Source organism: Poecile atricapillus, chromosome 5 (assembly GCF_030490865.1).
Source record: "Poecile atricapillus isolate bPoeAtr1 chromosome 5, bPoeAtr1.hap1, whole genome shotgun sequence".
Lineage (NCBI taxonomy): Eukaryota > Metazoa > Chordata > Aves > Passeriformes > Paridae > Poecile > Poecile atricapillus.
Genome location: NC_081253.1, coordinates 8,960,146 through 8,971,075, shown reverse-complemented (window position 1 = coordinate 8,971,075; position 10,930 = coordinate 8,960,146). Strand labels below are relative to the sequence as shown.

Below are 10,930 nucleotides of genomic sequence, written 5' to 3'. Positions count from 1 at the left end.
AACTGCCCTTACTCCAGAGATGGCAGTCAAACCTCTTCATCATATTTGCCTGAGTGTGACAGAGCACCTTCTCTCTGCTCAGACCTTACAGCTGCCTCAGAGCAGCAGTGACTCCTCTCCTGGGTGCCAATAAACCAGAGCAGAGCATCACGGTGCCAAACCATCCGCCCCACCTCCTCCATATGCCCTCTCCAGCTTTTACACACTCACTGTGTGCTTCCTACAGCTGATGGAGGTGTAAAGCCAATTCCTGACATCCTTAGCTTTGGGTTTCCAACCCACACATCTTCCTCTCCATGCTACTTGATTAGCGGAGGAGCACATTTAATTTTGGGGGATGCAGGGTAAAAGTCTATCATGGTAACTCAATGTTATTCCAACAGATGTCCATTCAATGCCATCTGTCCCACCTGTGGCTTTGGCTATTATTTCTTACTAATTTTAATCTTGTCTTTGCCTTAAGGGGACAAATTCTTTCTGGTACCTGACTGCAGGTTTAGCAAACTCCCTGAGGGAAGCCCAAATGCATTTCAAAAGCATTTTTAATGTGTGTCTTTCATCCTGGTGAAACCAGCTGTCCATGCACATCAATCCCCTGCAGCAATTTTTCCTTTCATGGAATAGAAATATTCAGCCTCGTGGTTGGGTATGGAAATTTTGCTGAATTGAGACAAGGGGTCTGCATAAATGGACTGAATTTAGTACCCTGACTTTCCAGCCTCCCTCTTAACTCTTCTGAAAGAAGTCATGAAGGCTTGAGAGCTGAGTCCTGCTGGGAATCTCAGAGGGCTTGGAACAGAGATGGGTGATTTTCAGCTGGGTTTGGTTTTATGCACACACACTTTTCTGAGCAGCTTGGCCGAGTGCACACCTTGTACTCAGAAGGCAAAGGGAGAACCTCTGTCTTCTACTAGACCTCCCAATTCATGTTAAAAAAATATGCTTAACTATTATTTATTTGTATTTTGTGTGGAAGGCCCTAGCTCAGTTAAAAAAGATGATTATTTGTACAGCTAGTGCAGAGGTTTTGTAGCAGTCACACTGGAAAAGCATTAGTTATCTAAGGAGACAAATTAAACAAGACAAATCTAGGGCCAACCTGTTTCTCCTCAAGCAGTTTGTAAACACATACTGAGAAGCAGAGAATTAGGAAAGAGTTGAACTTGCTCTTGCTGTGACCCAAATTCAGCTGGTTAAAGGCAAGCTTCATTTTAATTTACTATTTCTGAGCAAGACATCATTCGAAGCTGATGTTTGACAGGTGGTGATGCTCATATTGTGCCTTTTCTTCAGGACAGTTTAGTTTCTCTCTAAACCTACTTTACATCTGACTGAAGACCTGCTCTGAGAGCAGGGAGCTCCCAAACAGCTTGGAGCTCCTTTGATGTTTCCTCCACCACCTCAGCTGCCCCGGCCAGGTATCAGCTGCTGCTCCCAACAGAGTTCTGAATGGTTTCCTGGGCACAGGAGAGGCCACATATTCTTGGACCACGCATCTTCAGCACCAGCTTTAGTCTGAGGCTGCTCTGTTCTCACAGAATTTATTTAATCTTTGATGCATTAACTTCAGTGTGTGACCCTGCTGTGACAGAGGGCAAGCGCAAAAGTCCCAGTGGGGCAAAAATGGGAAGCAAGGTTCAGTTGCTCTGATTGATTTTTTCCAGAAAATAAAGGCTGATTTCTTCTGAGTTTGGTGAACAGTACCTATTTTGGGAATATGAAGGCATTTGGCTTTCACTGATCCTCTCTACACCTTCTGGTATTTCTCCAAGCAGTGCCCTGAAGGCAGCTCTGGGGTTTGTAAGCTGCTCTCTTGTAAACACTCAAAGGTATTTGTCCAACAGAGGGAGAGCCAGCTTCCCTGTACAGCAAGTGGATGTGGCAAAATGCAAATAGCAGCAGTTCACAGGGATCGATACATCCAACAAAGCCCATGCAGCTGCAGTGTCTGTCTGGAGGGTGTGCAAGCTTCTCCTGGTGCAGGATCTCTCATGGACACTGTGCTGGTGCAGGGGGATGATTCTGGCTGTATGGACAGAAATTTATGCATTGCTACAGCAGCTCAAGTGCCTGTGGGCTATTGCAGCTCTGCCTCACAGGCAGTCAGATAAGAGCCAGCTCCCCTCCTTGATCTATGTAATAAAATGCTTTTGTTGCTGTGCAGGACCTTGTGTACCCACAGGGTACATCAAATGGGAGTAAATTGAGCTTTGTGCTCTTAAGAAAAGTCCTGTTGGAAACCCTGATATAGATCATAAAGAAGTGCACAATATTTGTGGGGAATGATGGCTGCTAATACAATAAACCTAGCCATTTCTAAACTTTCCCCTCCATTAAGCAAAAATAATCAGTGCCATTACATTTTATATTTTGTGAATGAAAATAATATTATATGCATTCTGAACATTAACAGATTTGAATTTGCTTTTAGCAAGAAATGTGAACATTTTAATGTAAGGACTATATGTATTACGTTTTACTAGCTGTTGAATACACCAGGTTCCAGATAGTTAATTTTGGCAATGAGAAATTTCTTGTGATGTGATAAAGGCAATGAATGAAGCACTTCAGAGGATCAGAGTGTAATATTATCCATAACTTCCATCAATTATGACAACAGACAGCAAAACAAAGCGACATACTGGGACGAATGAGGGTCCTGATCTAAGGGTACTGCGTCTTTACTCAAAGTAATCTTGATTTCAGCTTCTTAAAAGTATTTTACCATGGTTCAGGAAGTCCTTAAGCCATGGATTGATGGAGATTAAGAGAAAATACCAGGGAACTGTGAGCATAGACTTACTTTGATCTTGACATTTTTGCTAAATAGGGTATGTGAGCTGGTATGACTCTTACATTTTCATTTCAAGTTAATGGCCAAATCCAAAACGTTGCTAAAAGAAGGAATTAAAGCAGAATATAAACATCTAAATCCAGCATTGAAATAAAAAGGCTCTCTCAGCTCCAGTCCAATCCTAGAAGCACCTAACTCAGGAGGTACCTACACCTTCAGTCTCCAAGAACTGCAAATGTACAACAGTCACCTTGCACCTGTGCCTGGAGCCTCACCTCCTCAGTGTATCTGCTGTATCCTGCCAGGATTACAGATGGTTCAGCTCTTCTTGGACTTGGAACAAGCCCCATGCTTGAGTTCATGCAGCTGAGAAGGTGAAAAAAAAAAGTAAACCCTCTGAGAGAAAAGAAAGCACATACAGGAGAGTCTTTAGTTCAGCAGTTGGGATTGGTCTTTCAGGAACAGGAATTGTGTCCTCCTGGCTGGAATTCACAAACAGCTTCTGCAGGAAGACTGAAACTCCAGATCAGGTCGGTGCTTTCACCACTAAACTAAAAATTATACTCACCTTTGATCTTCCTCTTATAGCTCAATGAATCTTTAATTCTTTTTATGCAAAGAAGGACAGGTTCAGCATAAGGGCATAAAGTGCTCTCCTCTACTCTCCTCATCTTCCCTGGGTATCTTGTGCCCTGGAAGATTTTTGTAGCTCCCCAGGGAACACAGGTTGGTATTTCTGAGGTGGCAAATCAAGCTGAACACAGATTTCCTCCTTGTCACCCTGCTGAGGACCTCCCTGAGAAATACAGATAGCCAGCTGCAGCCTACAGGAGTGTCCTGTGTTTGCCTCCGGGTGGACAGACTGCCCATGTCCTGAAAGGTGGCTCAGCCCCAGTGACAGGCATGGTTTGAAAGCTCATCCCTGAGCTCCTTCAGTCATCAGATTGTTTTCTTTCTGTCTCTTGGGAGAGGGCATTTTACAGCAGAATAGATCACAGAGAACAAGCTGAAGAAAATCCAGCTCACAACACCCAACATCTGGAAGTCTGAGACTACTCTCCTGGAAGACTGGAAAGGGTTTTAAAAATATGTTCCAAATGTGGCAAACGGTGAAACACTGGAAGAAACATCCAACCTCCCAGGCTGGTGTCCTTACCACTGCCTTGGATGTATGGAAGTGCATGCAGTAGTTGTGAGAGGCCAAATCCAGCAGACATTCTGGAATGACTGTGGGAAGTGGATCTGATGGAGCACAATGTCTCTTCAAGGTTGCTAGCAACCTGAGGTGGGAGACTGTCCCTTGAAGCAGAAATTAAGGAATGGAAATTCCCGTGCTCCTGGAATTTTGGAGCTTCAATGCAAAGTGTCTGGGCTCTTTGCCTGTCCAAATTTGGGAACTGTCTGAACTGTCAAGTGCTTCTCTGATCAGTCAGGTTCCTGTGCCCTTACACCACATCTGAAAGAGAAGTTTCGTTAGATACATACAAGCTCCTGCTCAGACAACGTCTAATGCCGAGGTCCAGACATCCTTTGTGTTTCACCAGGGATGCCCTGTGGGTGCCTTATCCCTCTTTGGGCACACCCAGAGGCACCTGAGTCTTGCCAGCCCTCAGCAGCCAGCAACGGAGCACCAGCCTCTCGCTTTTTGAAAAATGCCTGACTCTGAGAGGGGCTTTGGTACTTGTCACCTCTAAAGAAAGGTTCTTCCCTGCAGGCTGGCAGTACCTCAGACACTGCCTCGTTAGCTGACTCGGTAGTTCCCTGCTCCTTGTTCTGCTGTAGTGCATCCCATTGCGTGTGGAAAGCAGGCTCCCAGCAGTGCAGTAACAGCCTGTACCAAAACTGTAACCTAAGTGTTGCCATGTACCTTTCTGTGACTATATTCCAAATTACTAGTGTAGGTTCAGTGAATGGGACCAGCTGCCGCAAAGATCCCAAGTGCTACGTCTTGGGGCACAAGGTGCATTGCATTAGTCAGGCAATAACCCCAGGTCTCCAGAAATATAGATCCTACTGGAATTATACATTAAAGTCACATTGTGTTTACCTTAAAGCAATCTGATGAGGGATTAACTAGATGATCAGTCCATCTCACCACATCACAGAGGAGTAATTAAATTATTCCCAAACAAATAATTGCTAGAATTTGACACCTAATCTAATTGCTGATATCTCTGTAATCTTTTCTCCCTGCTTCTTCAAACGGTTAACCCTACTTATTAAGAACAGTGCTGATTTTGTCCTGCAGAAAGTTAGAATATATTTCTTCTTCTTCATCTGTCCTTGCTGATCTACGGGAAAACCAGACCCCATCACATAAAATTATTCTGGCTTTGCAGAAGGGGCTGGTGAGCCTCTGTTTGGAATATAGTTCCCAGCACCGATCACCTCATTAGGAAAGTGAGTTGCTACAAATTGGGACGTTGCAACCGAGTCCAAATGATGCTGGAACTTAATTATTCAGAAAAGGTTTAGAAAAGCTACGGTGTGGCTGCTGCCTTTGGAAAACAGGAGATTAGAAAGCCACTTTACGGGGGGTTTGCAGAACTCTGGGGTAATAGCAAGGATTCACATACACAGAAAGAACAGAGCGAGTGACAAATACCAGAACAAAAGGGAAATTAACAGAAGCTTAAGTAGGGATGAGCAGCAAAGCACTGTAATTTATTTGTGAATTTATTTGTATTTAGCACAGTTAATATATGGAAAATTATACTAAAGCTGGAACAGAAACAACTATTAGAAATTATTTTACAAGGCTTTAGACACGTGTGGGAGGCTTAAAATAACTCTGTGGGATGCAACTCATCATTCAGAGGAGAGGAAAAGGACTTACATCTTCCTCACAATCTCGTCTCTTAAAACATTTATTTCCATTGTGCTAAGAAATAGACATAGTTACTTTAATGTGACTCTTCTCAGGGAAAGGTTTTCATTTACAAAATTAATTTCCCTTCCAGCTTCAAGTATACAGATGCGGCTGAAAATAATCAGAGACACTCGAAAGGACAGGGCTGGACCCTGATCTCAGCAACAGCAGAGCAAAGCCCAAGAAAAAATTCTGGATGCACGCAGGGATGTAACTGAGATGAGCTCTGGTCCTGAAGTGCTGCACTCCAGACAGAAAAACCTTGATGTCCTCTCCTTAAATGTCAAGAAAAACTATCAAAAGAGTCCCGAGTCCTTTTAGGGCATTTCCACAGTTCTTGGAAGAAGGCTGTATGTCCCTATTTGCATCCGATGCCTCCAGGCCATCATCTTCAGCGGGCGTTGGATCACACTGGGCGGCTCGCTCCTTCGACCTGCAGCTCTGCCTGCTTTAAGAGCAAACAGACCGCCTTCAGCTCCGGCGAGCCCGCTGGGAATTCACCTTTCTTACCTACCGAGGGAGCAGGGGACACCGGAATGTTGCCCTGAGGCAATCTGTGTAATCCCTGTATCTCTCTTTCCTTTCCCTCCCTGCAGGACGGGTGCTTCCCCCGCCGCTCGGAGGCACGTGGGTGACATCCCCACTTTTCTCTCCAGGGGAGATCTCCGCAGGCAGTTTACGATGCCAGAGCTCCCGCTGTGCTACCACCGTTTACTCGGAAAATCACAGGCAATTAATCACAGTTTTCTCGGGGGAAAACCCACTTGATTTGGACCAGTCATTACGCAGCGAAGCTACAGAAACACCGTGCTGTAACCTAACCTGAACTCCGCTAAAGGAATTTCTTCCTAGAGCTGCCCTTACACTTGGCGAGCCCTGCCTGCCTTTGGAAAACCGGGACGGGTGTAGCGGACTGTGGTTACACTCGGATGTGTTGAGGAGCAAGATGCACCCGCGATGTTGTCCCGCTCGTCTTTGGGCCGCCGAGGCAGGACGCGGGGAGCCTGAGGAAGCCACGGGGACCGCTCTGAGGTGACCTGCTGCCTGCCCGGGGCTTTCCCCGGGCCCCTCCCGCAGAAAGCTGTGCGGGCGTCGCGCAGGGGCCGATGCGGGCAGAGGGATGGAGGGAAGAAGGGATGGAGAGATGCAAGGAGGAAGCAGTTCAGGAGGCAGGTGAACGGGACAACGCGATGCGTCCCCGACCGTCCCGGTTTCAGCGGGACGCAGTTTGGGCGGCACCCGCAGCGACTCCGCCGGTGACGGCGGGGCGGGCGCGGTGCCCCCCAGCAGCCGGAGTGCCCGGGGACGTGCGGGACGCCCCCGCCGCCTCTCCCCTCCCCTCCCCTCCCCTCCGCCCGCCCCGCCCGGGGGGCCGCGCCGCCACCGGCGCTTCGCGCGGCCGAGCGGGCGGGCGGTGGCAGACGGGCGCCCCGCGGACCGCAACGACGGCGGCGCCCCGGAGCCCCCCAGGCGGCTCCGCCCCGGCCCCCCGCAGGTGGGTCCGCCCTGCCCGCGCCCCCCACGTCGGGGCGGCGACGGGGGCGGGCGAGCCCGTCCCCCCACGAGGGGCCGAGGGGTAGAGCCGGGCGCCCGCTCGCCGAGGCGACGCCCCCCGCGCCCGCCCAGCCCCGCCGGGCGTTCGGGGCGCCGCGTCCCCTCGGAGCGGAGTGGGGCGGCTCTCGGCGGCTCTCGCCATGGCGGGGCTCCCGGCCGGCCGGCGGGCGGGCTGAGGCGGGGGCCGGGCGGGGAGGCGCCGGCGGCGGGGTCTCACCGCCTCTTCTTGCCGTCCCCCGCAGGGAGCGGCCGGCCCCCCGCGCCACCATTGCCTCGCACGGCAAGGAGGACCTGCTCGCCGCCGCCGCCCGGCTCTGGCAGCGGAGGAGGCGGCTGCTGGCCGCCGCCGGGCTCGCCCTGGCCATGGCCGTCGCGCTGCTGGTCGCCGTGCCCCTGCTGCTGCTGCAAGCGCCCGCCGACACCGGCGCCCACTACGAGATGATGGGCACCTGCCGCATGATCTGCGACCCGTACAGCGGCGGGCGGCCGCCCGGCCCCGGCAGCACCGCCGCCGTGGAGGCCCTGCAGGACCTGGGCGCCAACCCCCCGCCGCCCTTCGTCCAGGGACCCAAGGGGGAGCCGGGCCGCCCGGGCAAGCCGGGCCCCCGCGGGCCGCCCGGGGAGCCGGGGCCGCCGGGTCCGCGGGGCCCGCCGGGGGAGCGGGGGGACGCGGGGAAGCCGGGGCTGCCCGGGCTGGCGCTGGCGGGCGCGGGCGGCGGCGGGAGCGGCGGCGGGGCGGCGGCGGGCGGCGAGGCGGCGGGCGGGCTGAGCGCCGCCTTCAGCGGGCCGCGCATCGCCTTCTACGTGGGGCTCAAGAGCCCCCACGAGGGCTACGAGGTCCTCAAGTTCGACGACGTGGTGACCAACCTGGGAAACCACTACGACCCGGCCAGCGGCAAGTTCACCTGCCAGGTGCGCGGCATCTACTTCTTCACCTACCACATCCTTATGCGCGGCGGCGACGGCACCAGCATGTGGGCCGACCTCTGCAAGAACGGCCAGGTGGGTTCCGCCGCTCCCCCGCGCGTCCTCCCCGCCCGGGGTGTCCCGCTCGTCCCCCTGCCACCGTCCCCGTCCCGCGGGCGCTCCCGAGGAGAGAGCCGGCGGGAGCATCCTGCGCGCCGTCGGGGCGGGGGTGCACCTCGAGAGCCGCGACAAATTCCGAACTCACGGCTCGCAAACTTTCCTGCCGGGCTGGGGAGAAGGAGAAGCGAGGAAAGGGGTGGGAGGGAGGACAGGGGGTAGTGGAAGGGTTGGGAAGGAGGGACTCGGGGCATTGATGGAGGATCTGAGAAAGAGGGGCTGGGGGACTGATGGAGGGGCCGGAAAAAAGGGGTGCATGAAGGACTGATGGGGGGGGCTGCAGAAGAGTGACTTGAGGGGCTAATAGAGATGCTGGGCAAGAAGGGCAGGGGGGGCTGATGTGCCCAGCGGCTGTGTTGGCAGGTGCGGGCCAGTGCCATCGCCCAAGACGCAGACCAGAACTACGACTATGCCAGCAACAGCGTGGTGCTGCACCTGGACTCCGGCGATGAAGTGTACGTCAAGCTGGATGGAGGCAAAGCACACGGAGGCAACAACAATAAGTACAGCACTTTCTCTGGCTTTCTTTTATACCCTGATTAACACACAAGTGACACGACACAACTGGCCCTGCCACTGATGCACATGGGGCTGTTTGGCAATTCCATACCCCATCGTGCTGCTGTTCCTGCTGGTGTCCGCGGTCTCCACAGGTCACTTTAGCTTCATTATCAGTTTATATGTTTTTATTTTCACCCTTGTGGAAACGAAATAGAAATGAAACAAAGTGAACCCCTTCCTTACTCTCCCATTTCTTCCGACCCTCGCTCTCCCTTCGTCTGCCTGAGTCTTTCGTGTGTCACATGAGGAACTTGGCAGCTTGAAACTCTCGAGTGGTTCCAGGAGGGTTTAAAAGAGCCCAGAGTTTGGACTGTGTCACACACGGAATTTGAACAGGTCACATTTTTTCATCAATAAGTATTAATGATGATGATGAATTTTCAGATCAACTATTCACGAAGTGGGACTGGATCATAACTGTTTCTTCCTCTGCTGCTTTGTATGGGGTCAAGTGTAAACTTTTCTTTCTGTGCAATGCAATGCTCGTGTGAATGATGGTGTCATTAACGTCAAACATGTTTCTGTCTGCAAAAGAATTTGGTCATTGACCACAGTCACCCAAATATCACATTAAATTATGTTTTTAGACAATGCCTTCTTGCTTTCTGTCTCTTCCAGTGCTACAAAGGAGCACTGTGGTGGTGCCGCAGGAGGGTGGGCAGTAAAGGAGGGGGTCACTTCAGTCCCTTAGGTTTATAGTAATATTTAAATTTAGGATGCGGTTCCTTGCCTACATCTTGAATATGGTTCAAGGGGGCTGGGAAGAAATAGAGAGAGAGGAAAAAAGCTTCACCTTTATGCAGTTTTGTGAAAATAAGGCACACAGTTATCAAGGGGTGAAAGTGGGGGTGTGGAGCGAATCTCCTAAACAGATTTACTGGGTTAAAACCTGATCCAGAGGTTAGCGAAGTACAGGAAAAACAGTTTAATCAGTGATTATGGAAAGCCGTGTTTCTGTAACATGCTTGACAGATGTTAAGAAGGCAGCAGGGGAGAGAGTTTGTCTAAACCCTTGCACTTGCAGTGTGTGTATGGGTTGGAAACCCCACCTGACTGGAGGTGGGTCTGCACAGTGCCTGAGATGGGCTGGGTGAGATAGCTTGCTCAAGACTGATGGATTCAGGCCATTTAGAAGGGTTTTCTCCTCATGGTCCTCTGTAAATCCCAGCCACACTTGGTCTTTTTTCAAAATGCACAGGTGTGTCAGTAGTGCATGTGGTTCTGAGCCTTTGGTGGAGGAGGTGTATTTTTCATCATCACCCCAGTAGGTAACCTCCTGAGTTTGGGTAAATTTGGACTGCTCTGCTGAAGCTAAAAGAACTAAATTGATTTACAAAAGCACTTTACTTTCATTTTACTGTCCTGTCATTTCATTTTTTCCTCCTGAAGGTCTTACCTCCCCATCAGCCCTCTGCCCTTTGCAGCCTTAGTGCAAAGACCTCTTATCACAGATAAGAGAGACAGGAGCTGGTCTGAGACAGCTCTGCCAAGGCTGGAGCTTTGCCCCTGCCCTGATGTTGCAGGAGGAAAGGGAGCCACAGTCAGATGGCCTTGCTCCAGCCCCATTTGGGGCAGCTCTATGATGACCAAGGTCTTACAGTCACTCCTGTCTCCTGCTGTGTCCTCAGCGGGTATTGTCTTCTCGTTGGCTGGAAGAGGAGGGTCAAGGGGAGAAAGCAATATTTCCATCCTCTCCTCCAACATCCCCTGCTAGGGATGCAGAGTTCATAACCAGGTACACGTGTAAGACACTTATCAATCTCTTATGTCTTGTCGATTTGTACTATTTGGAATATGATTAAAACCAGTGTCTGAGACCATCCAAATGAAGTATAATTGCTATGGATCCTCAATTCCCACCGGATCCGTAATCCTTTTTGACTATTCCTCCCCCCTCCTTCAATGAAATGGAGCTTAGACACAAAGCCCTTGGTTTAAATTTCAAAAAATTAAAATTGACATGCAGCAGCATTAGCAGGAGCCAGGAGGAATTCTAAGGAGGTGCCTGGGCTCTGCTTTATCCTTTGCATTAAGAAGCAATTTGTACTTCTAACAAAGACCCAACTGTT

At 50.9% G+C, this 10,930-nt stretch overlaps 1 protein-coding gene across 1 annotated transcript; it reads left to right on the top strand.

The window, feature by feature from the left end:
- The first annotated feature begins 7,069 nt into the window (after positions 1 to 7,069).
- C1QL2 (complement C1q like 2) lies at positions 7,070 to 9,454 on the top strand. Its single transcript, XM_058840071.1, has 3 exons — positions 7,070 to 7,158; positions 7,460 to 8,219; positions 8,664 to 9,454. Exons 2-3 carry the CDS (start codon positions 7,581 to 7,583, stop codon positions 8,841 to 8,843), a joined length of 819 nt encoding a protein of 272 aa, XP_058696054.1. The 5' UTR covers positions 7,070 to 7,158; positions 7,460 to 7,580; the 3' UTR covers positions 8,844 to 9,454.
- The last annotated feature ends 1,476 nt before the right edge of the window (positions 9,455 to 10,930 follow it).

Coding starts and splice junctions, on each gene's coding strand:
- C1QL2 (XM_058840071.1), top strand. CDS start 7,581: ATGGCCGTCGCGCTGCTGGTCGCCGTGCCCCTGCTGCTGCTGCAAGCG. Junction 8,220..8,663: donor ACCTCTGCAAGAACGGCCAG/GTGGGTTCCGCC, acceptor CTGTGTTGGCAG/GTGCGGGCCAGTGCCATCGC.